Below are 19,889 nucleotides of genomic sequence, written 5' to 3'. Positions count from 1 at the left end.
AATAACCTGGTCAGAAATCTCTAAGGAGGACACTTATATGTATTGTTCACTCTAACTTGTCCTTTCCTCTCACCTTTTGTTAGGACAGCCCTACACTTTGTGGCAAAGCTTGGAAACCCTACTATTCCATCTCTACTACCTCTCCTATTTACTTTTCTACTTTCTGAGAGTGAATTCCAGAGAAATGACTCTGCAGCCATGTAACAGTAGCCCCACAGTCATCTATCCATAGAAAGCAAACTAGCTTTGAGCTGGGAAACAAAGTTAAAACTTTTTGGGAAATAATTCCATCCCTATGCCTACTTCCCAGCATTCTCTTTAGCCTCAGAAGATATGGGGAAAGAAAACAGCTGATAGACTTTTGTAGACAGCCACTTAGAGCACGCAACTGGAAAGTTACCTGCTTTTCTTACAACACAGCATTAGCAGCCATCACTTCAGCTGCTCCTGAGCCAAATAGGCTTCATCTGTGATGCTAAGGGTATGATTATATGCCATACTCCATTTTTAAATAAGCCAAATTTTTTTGTAGGAGGGAAGGGCACCTTATATTTGGCCCAATAAAAGGGTCATTTCTCCTGTCTTAATGACAGTAGTGTATTAGCCTTGTGGAGATCTGAATCACTGACTGGCTGTCAGCCCATTATTTCCAAATTAATTGGGGGGGAAAAAGCTGCTTCTGATCTTCTTTCATAGACACTTTTTCATAATTTTAGGTCATCTTCTGTAAGGGTTAATCTACTTAGCCATCTGACCATATCTATGTCCTAGCTCCTTTATATTAATCTGTTCCTACAAGTGGGTGAGGTGAAGTCATTGCTTAATAAAGCCTTATTTAACCAAGTTATAAATTAAGGGAAAGTTGACACATATTTTAGAAAGTTAAGAAAAAGCAATTCAAACACTAGGAGCTAGAAGGTTTAAAATCAGTTTATCACTGGCACTTAATACCTATTATCTATATTACCATTCTCACCAACACTATAATAGATATATACACCTCTTTGAGAGGTACTGATTCAAAATTTATCCCTAGATTCCCAGTGAAGATATTTTTCTTAGTCAAGTGACAATACACACAAACGTCTTATGGAGCTATAATACATATATGATGACATTCAAGATATGAAAGGCTATATTTTACTAGTCACCACAAAGAATGTTTACCTTTAATGAAATGTCCAAACTCAATTCTGTTGCCTAAGTACTCTGTTCCATCTACCATGGTCAAGGAAGCAATAAGCATTTTGTGGTAAGACACTTTTTGCCATTTTTATAAAATATTTACTAAGATAATTATTTGTGAAATAGTTTTTTAAATTACTATTTTATGGAACACTTTTGGGCTTGTAACACCCTGACAGAACCCATAAATACTGGTTCAAGACTTCTGCATAAAGGAAAGGTATCAAGGAAATTTCAAAGCACATAATGGAAATTAAATATTTTTATACTGAAACTGTTATATATAGGTATTTTTGATACATACATAATTTCACATTTAGTATTTAAGGTGAGAAAATATCACTAGATTAACTGTTCAGGTAATATCTATTCACATAATATAGAACACCAGAGGTCCACAAAACACTTCTAGATAAACACTAAGTAATTATGAATCTGGTTATTTAGTTTTTCATTTTCTGTTATGCAATCAAACTTACCCACAAATACATTATATTATCATTTCACCCTCCCAATCACCAAAATAGCTTTTCATTAGTCAGCAAGACCCAAGGGATCACACTATCTTAAATTAGTTGAAACACATTTCTCGGATCACAGTAGTGATTCTACTTTTTCTTCTATAAATAATTTGTCTGTGGAGTCTAAAATATTTTTAGTCACCATTATCCCCTAACAGAACAAATGAAAATAAATATTTCTTCACCCTCCCATCTCCTTATAAACTTCTATCATCATTCCAAAATGAAAAAAATCTCAGATTTGGTAAAACCTCAAGTGCCATCTAATCTAGACTTCCATTTGTAGCTAGCTCTATTATTAGGAAATTTCCCTGCCTCAAGCCTAAATCATCCTCTCTCCTACTTCCTCTGCCCTTTGCTCCTAGCTCAGCCTTCCAGAACCAAGCAGAGCAAAACTAATCCTTCTTCCACATAATAATAGCCTTTCAAATACTTGATGACAACTATCATTCTCTGCCTTCCCCAGTCTTCTTTTCTTTTCAGCAGGATAAGCATCCCCAGTTCCTTTAATCACCCTCCAAATGGCATGGTTTTGAATTCCCAGCACCATCTTGATTAAGCTTCACTGGATGTACTCAACCTTGTCAATGTCCTTCCTAATATTCCCAGAATGGAACACAATACTCTAGTTGTGGTCTGACAAAGGGACAGTACAGTAGTGGATCAATCACCTCCCAAGTTCTAGGCACTATTTCTCCCTAATGAAGCCTAAGACGACAACAGCTTCTTTGGCTGCCATGTCACATTGCTGTCTCACATTGAGCTTGTAAATACACTAAAAAGCCCAGCTATTTTCCATACGAATCATTACCTATCTTGTATTAGTTTCTCATCTTGCACTACTTGAGTTGTTTTTTTTGAATCTCATTAAAATATTTAAATTTATCTTGATTATTATCTTATTACATTTGGCCCAATATTCTAGTCTTTCTTTTTAGATCTTGATTCTATCATCCAGCATATATAGCCACTAAATGAATAAGCCATATGATTCTGTTGTTGTTGTGTTTAAAAGGGAGGTACAATATAGTAGCATTATACTGACCAATCAATTTATATACTTATGAGGATTCTTAAATAGTATATTATGTGCATATTACATTAAAAAAAGCTTTTAAAACCATCATTTATGTGATTTTAAAAAATCATGACATTATAGAATTCCATTTAAAACTCAAGTCAAATCAATAGAATGTTTCTGTTTTCTTTAAACATTTATATTCTTGCAGTTATTATTTAATTCAATATATATTGACATTTTATTGAAATAGTTGAACTTTTTTTTAGCCTTTCCAATAGATACATCACAAAATTGCTATATGCACATTACAAATGATGAGATTTTGCTCAACTGAACCAATCATCAATGCTTTTTAATCCCTTTATGGCTCTCTCTGTTTTTCTTAAAGCAAATTTTAAAAGAAAAGAAAAGAAAAGAAAAGAAAAGAAAAGAAAAGAAAAAAATACCACAGTGTGTTTGGGGAAGAAGATACATCATTGTACTATGTCTGAGAATGCTGATAATAATATAAAACTGGAATGCTTAATGCATGAAAGATAATTAAAATTATGTCATATCACCTTTTAATGTGTATGTTTTAATGCCTAGAAAATTCTATAACTAGATTGAAAAGTACCTGACATATATCTTTTAAAGTATACATTATGGCTTGATCATTTTGCTTAACAGGCAACATAAAAATTCAGTTTTGAAAAAGGAATACTTATTAGGAAGAATAAATACAGACTTAAGGATAACTATCATCAGGATAATTAAATTCAACCAACATTTATTACCTGACCATTATGAGCAAGGCAAGAGGCAGCATGGCTAAAGGACATGACAGCTGTCAAAAAAGCATTATTTCAAGCTAGGCCTCTTACACATTCTAGCTGTGCTAACTCTAGACAAGTCACTTAACCTCTCAGAGTCCCAAGGCAATTCTCTAACACTATAAATTACAAAAGAAAAGCTCATCTGCATACATGGAGGGAGTTTCCACCCTAAGAGGCATAATTCTCAAAAGTATCACCCTCCATACTCCGAAATGTATATGGCACTATGTTAAGCACATTTGGGGTACAAAGACAATATCACAACAGTCCCTGCCATCTTAATTTAAATGGACATCATAAACAAATGTCCCCAAATAAGAAGCAAAGGGTCTATGAATATAACAGCTCAAAACAACACACTTCCTTCCATAGCTATAGATGTGCCACCTGAAATGAAACTAGTTTATCACAATCATCCTGATATTGTGTAGGGGGGGGAAAGGGGGCTGCTTCAAACCATGGACAAAACTTGAGACTTGGAATATACTGGAGGTAGAAGTATAGGATGGCAAATCGCACAAATTAAGGTATTCAAATGAAAATGCAATCCTTGGAATCAATCCTAAAGGTTCCTCCTAGATCTTCAAAGCTGAAAAATCAATACATAGATAAGTTTATCAGGTTGTTTGGCCTCAGCTTATCAGGAACAATAACATAAAACTGACAAAGTAACCAGAAAAAATGCAGAATTGGTAGTTCCAGCCTTGGAAAGCCTTTAGCTGTGCTCAGCACAGTAATTCCATAACAACACACTGATGGTTGAGCCTAAAAGTCAGCAGAAGTCTAGGACCTGGCCTTATATTTCAGTAACACAAGCAAGGCCCAACTCTTCTGCCATACCATTCTATCAACAATGCAGCCCAAGCTGAATAGCTTTTACCCAAATTCTCAGGACTAAAGACAGATCCCAAAAGCCTAAAGTTGTATCCCATCAACATTCTAGCATGCTAATATTGTTACTACCTGCCCTTAGGCCTATCACTCAGCTCACATTCATAAAGCACGTGGACAAAGCAAAAGGAAACAGAGAGGTGAAATGAGGATAATCAGCAATGTGATGATTCAGTCAAATGACTCTAAATCTTACCTTGTGGCTTTGCAAGTTATTAACATCTATGCTAATGAAGAAAATCTATCCCTTTTCCCCCACAGAAAGTAACTAAAGAAAATAATTTAAACTGTATTTCAAGGAGTAAAATTTTTAATCTAATTCCAAATCCCATTAATTCTCAATGATTTGGGGGCATTATAGTAATCTTTAAGATAACAAAATATTTTCCCAGAGGACTCAAGTTAAAACTACATTATATACTCTACATTCTGTGTAAATTTCATTTAATGTTTCAGGCAACTAAGGTAGGATTCATTAAGCTTATATTTCAGTGCATTGATATAACATATTAGAGATTCAAAAATACTTTAGAGATCTCCTACCAACTTTCTCATTTTTACTTTGAGGAACAGAGATATTAGGGGCTTTAAGTGACATGTCCAAGGTAATATAACTAGTTAATGACAGAGCCAGGATTAGGAAGAACCCAAGGCTACAGAAGGCAGCAAGCTATCTTCTAAAAGACTGGCTCCCTTCCATAAGGAGTTTAATTACAACCAGGCAGTAGTTTACACACAAGGAGAATCTAGCTTGAAATATGCAACAGAGAGACAAGCTACTCAAAATTGCATTCAGGACAAATAGCTCTGGATTTTGTTTTGATTTACTTTTATTCTACCCACAAATACACGTCTTAAATATTGACAATAAGCATATGCCCCATTTAAAGGGATGATCAAATGCCCTACCTTTCCTACATAAAGAGGATCTGAACCCATATATTCCTCCAGCACAAAGAACTGATTCCACACCCAGCTGCGCTTGGTCCTCGGCCTCCCTGCCTGGAAATAGGGCTTTGACCTGGACCTTGAGAGTTCTGCTTGACTCATCCCAGAAAGACACAGGAAAAGAGCTATTATCTGCAAAAAATGGCAGAACTCCACTTTGCCCAACTTCATCTTTTTTTTTTCTTTCTTTTTCCTCTGTAAGAAAAAAACCTTGACAGGAGAACGGGCACAGTTCCAGTTGGCTTAGTAGCTCTAGCCTCCGGCAGGGTGTCAGCTGGGAGTCCAGAGATAATAATTTGTGGAGTGTTCGATTGGAAGAGGTCACCACTGCTGAATAGCCTTCACCAGAGAAATGGTATAATAGGTACCTATCAGAACAAAAGTGAAAAACTGATGTCAGGAAATAAAACAAATAATATCTTTCATATTTTACTTAGCACCATAATATTCTATTTCTTTGAAGTGTCATTATTACCTTAAGCAATAAGAATATTTTATTAACTCAGATGCTGGATTATAATATTTTTGCCAGTTGTTTTTTTCCCTATCATATAAAAACTGATGAGGTAGCATCATTCACATTCCAAAACACAACCTATCAAATCATTTTCTCTCCCAGGGCACATCATCTAAGCATGTGATTTATGTAACACAAATGTAGGAACATCTTTTTTTTTTCCCTCTAAAGAAATTATTTTAAATGCTAGCCTTTATTTTTTTCTCCCATGTTGCAGCCAATTTTACTCATCTTAGGATGAGAAAGCAAAGCAGCTAAAAGCAGGGATTTATCCAAATGGAAAGGACATATGTTAGTTTAAATCTCTTCTATGAAACTGTAAAGAAAAATAAAGTAGTATGAGGTGACTCAAAATGGGTTGATTTATTCTGAGTCACAGAACACCAGCTGTTTTGATGTGCTCTGATTTGATTGTGCTCTGTTAAAAAGCTCAGTAGTTTCCTACTTTTCACATTTCAAACACTGCCATGTATGCCATGTGGAATGTTAGTTTCTATGCATCTTTAGAGGAGTCAGAAAATGAGACTAAATTCTGAGTTCAGTTCTGTGTTGGCATGAGCCCAGGTGGTCCTTCAGTAATAGCATGGGGAGAGGGACCTTTTATGCTAATTTCTATTTATTTCAGTTACAAAAGTATGATTATACAAGATACATAAAATCAGCCACAGACCAGACTTTCTATATATGCCCAAAACACAGACAACTGAGAATTTATGAGCAAGTTCATTTCAATCAATATTCTATATTTTTGTTCCTCTTGAATTCATTTTACTGCCTATAAATAAATCAACAACGTCATAATTAAGGGAAATGGGTTATTGTTCCCATAGTCTTCCATATCCCACCTGCAAAAAAGGGCAAAATTGTTTTGTGAAGATAGACCCAGAAGAAGAAACTTGCCTATAACAGTGGAACTTAGTCTACAGGCTTGTTAGAAATGATTCTTTTCCTCTCCTCTTTAAGAACCTGTCCTTTGTACAAAATAATTCCATGCTAACTCATCAAAGCCAAGTGTCAGGAATTCAAGAGGCATTAGGAAAAAATGGCCAAGGAAAAAATAAAATAAATACCAAATCAGTATAAATGTAGTAAAACAGTTCTGGAACTAGTTGAAATTAAAATTTAATTGAGGCTATATTAGGAATTTTTATATAATTTTGTAATTCATTGGGGGAATCCAGAATGTCCCAACGTATAGCTAACCGTTGCATGTCCCACAAACCAAAAAAAAAAAAACAAACAACAGGTCACATGGTACAGTTGAAAGAACACTGGCTTTGGATTTCAGCAAATCCTAGTTCTGACAATTACTGTGTGACCTTGAGCAAATAAGATGAGGTCTCTGGGCCTCAGTTTTCTTATCTATAAAATGAGGGAAACAGGATAGATTAGGATTATAGTATTACAGACTTAGTGCTGGATGGGGACCTGAGAAGACGAGTCTAATTCCCTCATTTTACATATGGTGAGGCAAAGAGATATTAAATGACTTGTCCAGGAATTACCTCTAACATTTCTTCCAGCTCTAAACCCATGATTTTATGACTATCTAATAAATACTAAATGAGTATTTCTACTCCCAGATTCCAGACCCTTAATCTGAAGGGCATCAGTTTGAACAATGATCAACCAGAAGAAACTCTGATGCTCAGAAATCTCCCCTAAGGGTATTCCTTGAGATAGTACTGAGAATCTAAAGTACAACTGTATTGGGGCAATCAAATCTCTACTCAAACTGGAAATGAATCCTAATTTATACTGGCTCATGGCTTCTCTAAGACATAGAATATATTCCTAAAAAGTGGTTGGTATCACAATGACAAATTATTAGCCCAAACAATAAAAGAGAATATACAGAACCATACATTATTAAAAAAAGCTTGCTTTCATATAGATTTAGTCAAATTGTGGTCCCTGAAAACATGGCTACATATATAGTCACTTATTAACTTATAAAACACAAAGGCATTTCTAGCTGAGGGCTCATGAAGCCAACATTGTCTTTTCTTGCTAGTGGCCACTCTCACTGCAAGAGATGGAGAATGGGGAATGAGAAGAAGAGTTAGTGGAGAATGAAAGGAACAGTTTGCTTCATGCTACTTTTTACTTCAGAAGCTGGGCAGCTGACTCCATGGCTATACGGGGAACAATCTTAGTATCCTCCTTGTTGGGCAATGTATTACATAACAAAACAATTTTTATACTATGATAATGTTTCTACCCTTATCCACCAAACACTACAAGAATGTGTTTGCCTAGCAACAACTCTATTTTATTACAAGGATTTTTAACTAGAATTGAAGGTAATAGGAGAAAAATATCCAGATATAGCCGCTAAAAACAGATAGCTTTTTGAGGCAGTAAGTATGAAAAAGACATATGATCAAATGTAGAAATGCTTTCATAGTCCTCTAAAGACAATAACTGGGGAAGATGGGAAGAAACTATACTTGGGATCAAAAATCTATACCAATGAAATGACTATATAAAATGAACAAAGTGAACAAAATCTCAAATATGGTCAGACTTTATAGGGTATGACTCATTATTCTAATATAGCAACGGAAAAGGACAAAAAGAACAGATTATGGAGAAGGGGAATGAGGGCAGTAGGGTACATCATGAAGATATTTATACTTGTGTGGATATATACAAACCTGAAGGAAGAGTGATGATGCATTGAATTTACAAAAGGATAATGAGGAAGGAAGTGGTAGACATGTACTACAGAGCACCGGTGCAGCTGGGAAGAACTAGATGACAAGTTCCTCATATAAATCATAAATCTCGCAGTAAGACATTCTATAGTTGTGATTGGATATGTCAGCAGCTACTGATGGAAGTGTCTATGAAAAGCAAAAGAGCTTATAAATTACAAGCATTGGTTCAAAAGCAATGGGAGGTGTTCCAGAATTAAATTCTAGTTCTCTAAGTCATTAAAGAGGAGGAGAAAAGTATGTGCTGTTTAAAGAGACTAATCTGACTGAACAGGAACATCAATTATGCCTAGTGGACAGCTCTAACCGGATGTTCCATCGATGCCTCAAACTTACCACATTCAAAATAGAACTCAGCAACTTTCCTTCAAACCTTCCCTTCCATCCAACTTCACTAGCACTATCAAGGGCACAACCACCCTTCCAGTCACCCAGATGAAAAAACTAGGTGTCATTATGACTCTATACCCTCATTCAGCCCACATATCCAATCTGCTGTCAAGTCTCGTCATTTCCACTTGCTCAAGGTCTCTCCTGTAAATCCCCTTCACTCTAGTCATAAGGCCGACACCCATGCAGGCCCTCATCACTTCATGTCTGGACTATGTGAACAATCTTCTGGATGGTTTCCCTTCCCAAGTCTCTTCCTACTGCATTCCATCCTCCACTTAGCTTCCAAAGTATATATATAAAGCACAGGTTTGACCATGTTTTCCTTCAAGATTTAGCTCAAAACCCACCTTCTACAGGAAACTTTTCCCAGCTCAAATCCCCCTCCACCTCCATTACTAGTGCCTTCTTTCTGAAAATATATGTGTGTATATGTACATATATACATATATATATATTTAGTATGTACAGTTTTTTGTTGTCTCTCCCATTAGAATGAGTGCCTTGACAGCAAGAATTGCATTTATACTTTTCTAGCACCCCTAGCATACAGTACAGTGCCTGTCACACAGTAATTGCTTAATAAATTCTTGGTTACTGATTTGGAATTAAAAATGAAATAAGAGATTTAAGCAAGGGCAGATAACTGAGGATGAATACAAAAGTCACGCAGTCCACTAAGAATCTTGGCAAGAAGGCCAAAAAGCAATATGACCTAGGTTCAATGACACTTTGAAAAACACAAACAAAAACTTTTTAAGGCAATGCTGCAGGCCTAAGAAAGAACAAGGAAAAGGTAGAATTCTAATGATAGCTCACAGAAAGGAAGGAAAGGGAAGGGAAAGGAAAAGAAGGGAAGTCAATAAAATTTTTATCATAGCCACAATTGAATCATAGTGAAATCTGATATTTACTTAGTAATTTAATGTTTGCAAAGCACTTTGTATACAAAGTCATTTGCTCCATCTAACAACTCTGTACAGTAAATAGTACAGAAATCATCATCCCCATTTTATGAAACAAGCACAGAATTTAAGAGACTTTATCATGGTCTTATAGCTATCAAGTGTAAAGCAGAGTATTATGTTCTTGATTCTAGGTCCATCATTCCATCTAATGAACCATTCTACTATATTATTTTATTTGTATTTTTTAATTAAAAAAAAAGATTTTAAAGGCTATTCTGGAAATCTCCATATTATTTATAACACTATACAAGATGAGTTTTAAATGAATATTTGCAATTCAAATGAATATTTGCAATATAGCCAGTTGTGAAGTTCCAGATTGCCTGAATGTAGGAAGAACTTGATGGATAGGGTGGGTATCAAGTCTTATCCCATAATACCTTCTCATTCTCTTTTGCTAGACCTTCATCTATGTCACACTCACTCCCTCAAGGCCCAATTGGTTCTAACACCTCTTTTGTTTCTGTTTTCTCTTACCTGTTGATCTGATCAGCTCCTCAGTGTTCAATTATCATCTCAATACAGATGATTGCCAGATCTACCTTCCCAGCCTCAGTCTCTCTTTTGAGGTCTAGTCTTGCATCAATTGCTTATTGAACATTTCAAAATTGATGTCCCATGAATAACTTAGATGTGGCATGCCTAAAACAAAACTCATTATCACTCTCCCAAACCCACCCCTCTTCTGAGATTTCTATTACTGTTAAGGGCACTACCACTCTTCCAGTCACTCTGACTTTCAACCGCTATGTCATCCTCAACCCCTCTCTACACATCCAATCACAATATCCTGTGAATATATTCCCCTTTCTCCACTCATGCTACTACTAAGTTCCTACTTAGAAGAATACTTTCAAGATGTCCTGGTCACATCATGTATATAATTAAGTATTTTGTTTTTAAATAGTCTGCAAACAAGGAAATATAATTTAGTAAAATTCACCTGAGTTCAGGTTTCATATCCTTTCTCCTGGACTCTCGCTAACCTTTTAATTGTGCTCCCTGCCTCAACTCTCCATTACAATTTATCTTCCATATAATTGCCAAAGTGATTTTCTTAAATTACAGGTTTGACCATGTAACCCCCTACTCAATAAACTCCAGTGGCTCCTCTAGGATCTCATTTAAACTTCTCTGTTTGTTATTTAAAGCTCTAAGCAATCTGTCTAGCTCCTTCCTATTTTTCCAATCTTTTAACACATAAATACATCACTCCTCATGGAAGCACTCTGTCACATCCAGTCACACCAGCTTAGATGCTAGTCTTTTTACATGATATTTTATCCCCCACCTTAGTGCCTTTTCCACTGGCTATTCTCCATGACTGGAATATTCTTGCTCCTAATCATGACCTCTTACAACCTTGGCTTCCTTAAATATTCAGCACAAGTGCTACCTCCTGAAAAAGGCCTTTCCCATGATTTTGCACCTTACCCTCTAAGGCTACCTTCCATTTACCCTTTATCTTGCATCTCACAAATTCTGTATATGTTTTTTTCCCTCAATGAAATAAATTCTTTATAGATCACCCTTCTGGACTTCAGTTACCACATCTGCAAAACTGAAGTGGTTGCATTAGATGACTTCTAAATTCTCTTCTGATTCTAAATCAATGATCCCTTGATCAAAGACTAGCCACCAGTTAGAAGTAACACAGATGTTGTTTTAATACAGAAATAAATTTAGGAAATTTATGGTGTTTGCACTAATAACCCTGATTTTAGATTGCAATATTTATTCCCATATGCAAAACCATCATTACTTTCATGCTATGTTCCTTAGATGGTCCTTTTGCAGGACAGGTGAATATCCTGGTTTTCCAAATGAGGAAGCTGAGACTCATGTAGATTAAGTGGCTTACCCAAAATCAGGTGGCTACAGACTAGAACTTAGGTCTTCAGACAACTAGTTCGGAGTTGGTTATTACATACCACATTGCCTCTTGCCCCAGGTTGATGACAAGTCGACAACAGAAGCAAGCAAGAAATGTTTTTCATTGAAATTAACAAGGATGTGTTAAGCATATATAGTATATTGGAGGCGCTGTGCTAAGAATAAGCAAAACAAAAGCAAAACAGTCTCTTCCCTCAAGGAGCTTGCTTACACTGAGAAAGAAAACATGTACATTTATAAATACATTCATATAAAAAAAATGAATACAAAGTAATTTGGAGAGAGAATGAACTCTAGCTAGATGGGGGTGGGTGTGACAGCAATGTAGAACCAGGTAAGAGTAATGTTAAAACCTATTTAAGGTTTTCTTCATACTTGTAGCTCAAGTTTTCCATTTGAAAAATCTGACATTTTAATTACAGTGTACCATATGCAATCATGGATTACAAAGGTGTTGAGAGAATTAATGTTGTGTCACCCAAACGGCACCCAACTGAGAAATGCATAGTAAATATGAGCAGGCTTCAATACATTACAAATGAAGAATTGGATAGAAGAAATATTATAAAGTATATCATCAGAGACATGGATGAGTGACAGAGAAGAACAACAGACAGACCACGCATGTGCTTCACTCATAACTATGTAAAGCCAAGAGAAGTAGAGGAAGCCCCCTAGCACGTTATGTAGACCATTTCTAACAAAATTCATGGGAAGAAATAGACAAAGAATCCCAAAGGATGTACAGCCATGGAGAGCTTAGGATCTCTATCTTTGGAGACACTATTCATCACTAATAACTTCATCTAGAACCGCTGAAGAATCTAAAGATCTACAATGCTTGAAGGCGGGAGGAAAACACTATAAAACTAAAATGTTCAACCCCAAATTGTTCTAAATACCACCATTCCCAACACTCTTAAGCACTTACCTGTGCCTGGCATAGGAAGTGCTTAATTAATGCTTGTTGCCTAAATAACTAATCTGGAGGTTGGAATAAGGTGGAAAAAAGAGGAAAAACTTGAGAGGGAACAATGGTTTATTAAACAGTGTCACAGGAGATTTTAAATGTTCCCCCCAAAAGTAATGAGATGGTATTCCTTCCATTTTGGTCTCTTTTTGCCCATGGAATTTTTAAGACATTAATGCTTAAATGTTTCATGACAAACTCTTAGAAAATGCAAAGAGTGTGTGTGTGTGTGTGTGTGTGTGTGTGTGTGTGTGTGTGTGTGTGTGTATGTATTTAAATTTCAGCAGAACAATGATGAAAGCTCAAAACACATCCTTGTTCACAGGGGCAGTGTGGCATAGTGGAAAGACCGATAAATTTGACACTGAACTCAGTTCCAGTGGGCTCAATAGATGATAAAGTAGGAATATTATATTACATACACACAGAAAGAGGTTTTGTGCTATAGTAGAAAGAAAATTGAACTCAATATCATGGATCCAGAGGTCAAAATCCTAGCCCTGCCATTTACTATCTATATGACTTGGACAAGTCAGTTCTCTGGGCCTCAGTTTCCTCTTCTGCAAATGCGACATTTGGACAAAAGACCCACAAGTCCCTTTCAGTTATACAGCTATATAATTCTATAATGACCAGTTCTTCTGGTGAAGAGGTACATTCTATGGAAGGAAAGAATAATCACTGGCTTTATGGCTACCACGGTTAACCGAGGGCCAAGCAGGGAAGTATTTGATTCTTGGTGAGTTAAGCACTCTTGGAGAATACTTTGAAGAAATAACAACTGCTAACATCCAATCTGTGACTTACCCAGAAAGGCTCTGCCCTTTGAGGGAACCCTATACTTACTAGTAGAAGAAGGCATGGTGGTAAATTTTGATCCTTGGGGTAGAATGACAATTGCTATCCAGACCGTGACTTACTGAAGGCTTTGCCAGAAGACCACATTTCTAATATAGGGCTTTACTTGTGAAATATTAACTCTCCACATTGGTATGCTTTGTCTGGAACAGGAAGGGGAATTTTACAACCACACAGCCTAGTCCTCTGCCTTTATTATATTTACTCCCACAACATCCTACAATATAGAATAAAATGTTTTACCCAAATTCTTTACCTATTCATAGGCATTTCTAAAGAAGAAAAACACTATTTCCTAAAGCTCTTGTTGAGGTCAGAGGCTTACCTGCTTCTTTCCCTACAGATTCCCAACAGAAAGGAAAAAAAATGAATTCTTAATAACATTTTAAATATTTCCCCTAGGCCATCTATTCGATGATAAGTATAACCTTAAAGACAACATATATGTTAAGGGAATACATTTGAATACACTAAATGTGTTCATTTATTAGGAATAAATGCAAGGTATATTCCATACTAAACCTGATTTTTCTTTTGATTGTCCTACTTCTGGCATAACTATTCACCCAGTCACTTACATTCAAAACCTTGATGTTACCTTTGGCTCTTTTCTCTCCCTCCTTTCTACATTTAGTCATTTGGCAATCCTTGTCAATCCCATTCTGCACTATGTTTCATATCTATTGCTTCCTATCATTTATATCCATCACCCACCACCACAGATAACATTCAAGGCTAGCAGAATAGGCTCTGTGGGATGCTCTCTCTCCTCTATCCTTTACCTTGCTACCAGTGCTCCTATCCTCATGGACAGATAGTGACTGTTTCCATCCCCACCAACGAAAAAGGAAAATTCGAGTCCCTGCTCTACCTCCAACCCTCAGGCCCATTTTCAAGAATTTTGAGCTAGGCCCCTACATTCTTTGCCTCCCTCATTATTGGCAGGGCAGCCATGGTAACTCACACTACTTGGAAGAACATGAGGTCACTAATTACAGTCCTTACTGTAAGATGGAGAAGCACTGGGCCATTTAATTCCCTTGTCTGGCTCACTGGGCATACAATCTGCTATGCAACTATGCACTCCAGACCTTCAAGTGTCTGTTGATCTGACATGCTAATGAATTGTATGTATGCCAAGCCTTGCCATCTACCTTGAAGCTGCTCCTTTAGGGCTACTAGGACTTGCCATCTGCCCTGTAGTAACACCTTTAGGACCACTGTTCTACAGAAACTTTATGAATTGTCTCCCTAAATTATAATGTAAGCTTCTCGAGAGCAAGCACTATTTCACTTACCTATTTGTAACCCCAGGACTTAGCACATAAGGCATTTAATAAATGCTTTTTTGTTCATTCATTCTATTCCTATTGCTACTCTCCTAGTACAGGTCCTCATTATCCCCCCAACTTAGTCTTCTCTTCTTCAGGCTAAACTTTCCCAAATACAGTATGCTTTCCAGGCCTCTCACTACCTTGGTTACTTATTCTGAACACTAATTCAGCAATGTCCTTTCTAAAATGTGACATCTAAAACAGGGCAAACTATTCTAGATTTGTTCTGACCTGGGCTGAATATAACAGAGCTATTGCCTTCCTTCTTGCTTTTTTTCCCCTCCCTTGGACCACATATAGCAGTACTTCTCATACATTTATCATATTTAATTTTGTATTATGATTACATCTTTATGTGTCAAATTCCTTACGTTTAATTAAAACTTCCACATGGGAAGGGCACATGCTTCTTTTAAAAAGCTTTGTCTATTCTCTAATGCCTAGTAAATTCTTTCACAAACAGTAGAAAAAATTTCTAGCTAAATACAACCTCACAACACCTGGCATACCCCCTCCAATGTACACAGGGCTTAACAAAATATCCTGTTATTTCCTGGTTCTATTAGACTATTACAGCTATATAGTATTTACTAAAAAGATCTGAAACTAATTGCTTTTCTAAGAGTTTAGGAGGAAAAAAAAGGAACCATGGAAGCCAATGAAGAAACAGGACAGACCCAGAAGGAGAGCATATAGGATCATGACATTTAGGGCTGAAATGGCCCTTAGAGATAATCTAAAACTTCTCCCTCACTATCAGCCTACAAGAAGAGGTAGAGAATTAATAGTCATTTGGGGGTCATATTAGATGTTCTCTAAGGTTGCTCCTAAATTTTGCAGTGTTTCTGCAGTGATTTTACAATCTATTCCTATTGATGATGGAAGGAGAAGCACCAGAATAAGAAAATATAGTCAAAGACATGAACTTGAAATGGTCAAAATTCCAATCCTGTCATCCTCTCAGCACCACCAAGATTCTTTATCTCTTCCCTTTTCATACATAAAGCATCTGAGATAATCTTTCTTGGTAATTTCAATAAAACAATGAATCTCAACACACTTCGCAAATAGTTTCATTAAATTTAACAATAATTGAATAAAGTCTACAGTAAAGTTTGCGAGTCAATTCTACACTCCTTCATGTGAGGTGTATCACAAGGATCTACAAGGAAATAAGGAGATTTTAAGGATCCTCCTGTGTCCTTCAAGATCATAAAGAGTTTTCATTTATAGATAAGTAGATAAATAAAGTTCCCATCCCCGAATAAGCATGATAATTACCTCTGCATGAACCTTTGTAGAATTTCCTTGTGCAAAGCCAAAAGGGAGTATAACCAAATAGCAAACTGGGGATTGTTAAAATGCTAGTTGACTTGGTCATATTGGTGCAGTTACCCTTTAGACAGCAATTTATATGACCACACCATTATAAACCCCACGTTCTAGGAAAAGATATATTTAGCTAAAAGGTATTCTTTGACTTTCATAAACCAAACCAACCCCTCATCTCTCTTTACTCACTTTTGAATCTTAAAGGAAGTCAGTAAAAGTATGAAGACCAATTCAAAATCCTCTACTTTATCAACAGGGAAACCAAGGATCTTAAAAAGAAAAAAAATATATGTATATATGTGTGTGCAGGTATACATACATACATACATATATATTCTCCCAGCCATTCTTTGTATTTAAAATATCAACCAGCCTGAGAATTCTTTATACACTTGGTATTTTCCAGCAATTGAGCATGAAAAAATAAATAAATGAAAAAGAGAGGACAGAGACACAGAAAGAGAGAGGAGAGAGAGAATTTATACACAAAAACATATTAGCAAAGGTCCAGTGGGAGCTGGTCAAATACTGTTGGACTATGCATTTGATGTCAAGTCAATAAGCATTTATTAAGGGCCTGAGTGCCACATATCATGCTTAATTCTTGGGCTACAAAGAAGCCAAAAAAAAAAAAAACAGTCCTTGAGTTCAAGTAGCTAACAATCTAATTGGGTGGGGGAGGGGGAGGGGGAGAACAGAGTATGCAAACAACCAATTACAAATAGGATGTTGTTGTTCAATTGCTTCAATCTTGTCTGACTCTTTCAGAATGCATTTGGGGTTTTCTTAGCAAAGATACTGGAGTGTTTTTTCATTTCCCTCTCCAGCTCATTTTATAGAAGAGGAACTGAGACAGACAGTTATAAGTGACTTGCCCAGGGTCACATAGCTAGTAAGTGTCAGAGGCCAGATTTAAATCTGTGCCACCTAGCAGCCCACAAAACAGGAAATATACATAATAAATTGCAGATAATTTCTGAAGGAAGGTAGTAGCATTAAGAGAGACAGGGATAATAGGCTTCTTGAAGAAGGTAGGATTTTAGCTGAGACTTGAAAGAAGTTTATGAAGGTTCTAGGCATATAGGATAGCAAGTGAAAATGAATGGAGGGGCAGGTAGGTGGAGCAGTGGTTAGAGCACTGGCCCTATACTCTGGAAGACCTGAGTTCAAATGTGGTATCAGACACTTGACACTTATTAGCTGTGTGACCCTGGGCAAGTCGCTTAACCCCATTGCCTAGTGCCCCCCCCAAAAAAATGCATGGAATTGGAATATGGAGTATTTACAGAGACTGCCAATTTCCTGCCTCCCAAAAATAACCTTGTTTTTTTTTCCTTATTCTCAACTTTTCTCAGTTAGACCTTACGCATCTTAGGCCTCATTTGTCCACTCTCCTCACCCTCCACCCTGTAATGACTAGGCTAATAATGGAGAGGCAGCACAGGATAATGGAATAATACTGAATTTAGAGTTGAGATTTTTGCTTCAATTCCACCCCTCAACCCCATTTAGTAGAGACCTAACCATTAATAAATTATTATCCAATTTTTCCAAGCCTCAATTCCATTATGTGCAAAATACAGATAATAATGTTTAGCCTACTTCCCCTTAAAGAGTTGTAGTGAGGCAAGCACTTTGTAAACCTTAAAGTCCTATGTAAATGTGTGTTATTAACTAAATAGATAGCTCTTCAGAATAAACAAGGTGAGCACTGCTCATCCTGCCTAGTATGACAATCCTTTCACTGAGAACACAGAATAGTTAGCTTTTGGCTGTCTGTCATGTTCCCTATTTCTAGTTCAGAAAATAGTTGATTCTTCAAAGGTGTACTGGTATACATTTTAAGGTGACATCAATACATATATGTCGGCACAAGACAGTTACAAATATGTAGTATTATGTCTTCCAAAAATAAATAAGAGTACCTTGAGTTTAGAGGATAGAAGATTCAGACAAGAAACTTTTTTTTTAAAATGGAAATTAGCTGCTTTGTGGCAAAGAAAAGTATATAGCCAATGACAGCTTTTTTGAAAGACACTGTGGGGGCAGCTAGGTGGTGCAGTGGATAGAGCACCAGCCCTGGATTCAGGAGGACCTGAGTTCAAATCTGGCCTCAGATACATAACACTTACTAGCTGTGTGACCCTGGGCAAGTCACTTAACCCCATTGCCTAACCCCCCCCCCCCCAAAAAAAAGACAGAGACTGTGAGACTAGCTATTGGGCTAGTAATTACTTTGCAGTACAATCTTCTTTGATTAGCACCAAAAAGTGAGGTACTAGGCACTGACATTTAAAAGCTATGGTTTCTTTAATGTTTATTACAATATTCTTTTAACACATCTTACCATACCTGAAAATTTATGAAATATTATCATATAGAGAGTTGCGGTCACCTCATACTGCCTTATTACACCCAGGACAAAACTGAAATCTTATATAGGAAACATCAGGCATAACACAACCCAAATGTTAAACAGAATAATCCAAAAAGAAGGAAAAAATTAGGGAAAGCAGTCAGGCAGCATACACAGAATTGCTGTTATTTATCTAGTCTGAAATCACTTTATCATGCAGTCTCATTGTTCCAATTATTTTTGTTCAGCTAAGTGGCAACACATTATTTCCAAGTAAACGGTTTATTATTCATTATCTTTAATAGATAATATTATTTTATCTGAACTAATTCATTATTTTAAAGTTTTCTCAGCTTTTCTGCCCTACTTAGCATCTCTATGAAACTATTTTAAAAATCAGATTAAATACCTATCACGCAGATAACTAAATGTTTTGTTCACACTTAAAAATAATGAATACTTCCCAATAACTAAAATTGTTTTTATTTTTTAGCATACGTAGCAGATGCTGAGCTGCTGGTATAAAGCTAAAATCCTTCCAAATTCAAGACAACATTATGAATAAACCAAAATAATTTACTTATTAGAAATTTACAAATAAACTAAGGTAAGGCCCTCAAAGGGTGATTAGATGCCTGATAATAACAAATAGATGAATATGTACTTTTTTTTTGGGGGGGGGAAGAAAACACTATTCTATATACTTTCCAGAGACAAAATGATTGACTTATAATGCATTACTCAAGGCAATCTATTACACTTTTTAACTTTGAAAAAAACTTAAAGGTGAGTTAAAATATATTTTACCTACCTAAACGTAAGTACCCAATTGGATATCTCAAATATAAAGCCCAATTGCCTCTGTCACTTTAAATAATGAATAATATATAACTGCTTGTGCAATCTTAAATGCCTTGAGCCATTATCATCTGTAACTGTTCTAAAGGTAATTAGCTAACACAACTGACCAGCTAGTTGACTACTCTTTTTTCAAACTGACTTCTTTTCAGAGACAAGTTTTTTTTTTCATTTATTATTTTAGTGAAAGGGAACAATGCCAGGTAGAACAGTAATCATATCATCCCATAAATGAATTCTATAATCACTGGCCTTTTAACATTTCCATTTTCCAGGAAACAAAGTACAGGAATAAAATGCCAATTCAGAAAAGTG

The 19,889-nt window shown here is 36.2% G+C and overlaps 1 protein-coding gene across 1 annotated transcript in view; it reads right to left on the bottom strand.

Annotated features, from left to right (window-relative positions):
• The window catches only part of CDH7 (cadherin 7), a 193,323-nt gene that overhangs the window by 166,668 nt on the left and 6,766 nt on the right, over positions 1-19,889 (bottom strand). Inside the window, exon 2 of the mRNA XM_020985615.2 lies at positions 5,343-5,749. Within this exon, the coding sequence (XP_020841274.1) occupies positions 5,343-5,552 (210 nt within the window). The 5' untranslated portion in view covers positions 5,553-5,749. The remainder of the gene's footprint in view (positions 1-5,342; positions 5,750-19,889) is intronic.

The sequence above is a fragment of the Phascolarctos cinereus genome, unplaced genomic scaffold, assembly GCF_003287225.1.
Source record: "Phascolarctos cinereus isolate Bilbo 61053 unplaced genomic scaffold, phaCin_HiC Scaffold_4;HRSCAF=312, whole genome shotgun sequence".
In the NCBI taxonomy this organism is placed as follows: domain Eukaryota; kingdom Metazoa; phylum Chordata; class Mammalia; order Diprotodontia; family Phascolarctidae; genus Phascolarctos; species Phascolarctos cinereus.
The sequence above is the reverse complement of the archived record's forward strand: the minus strand, read 5'-3'. Positions and strand labels throughout refer to the sequence as shown.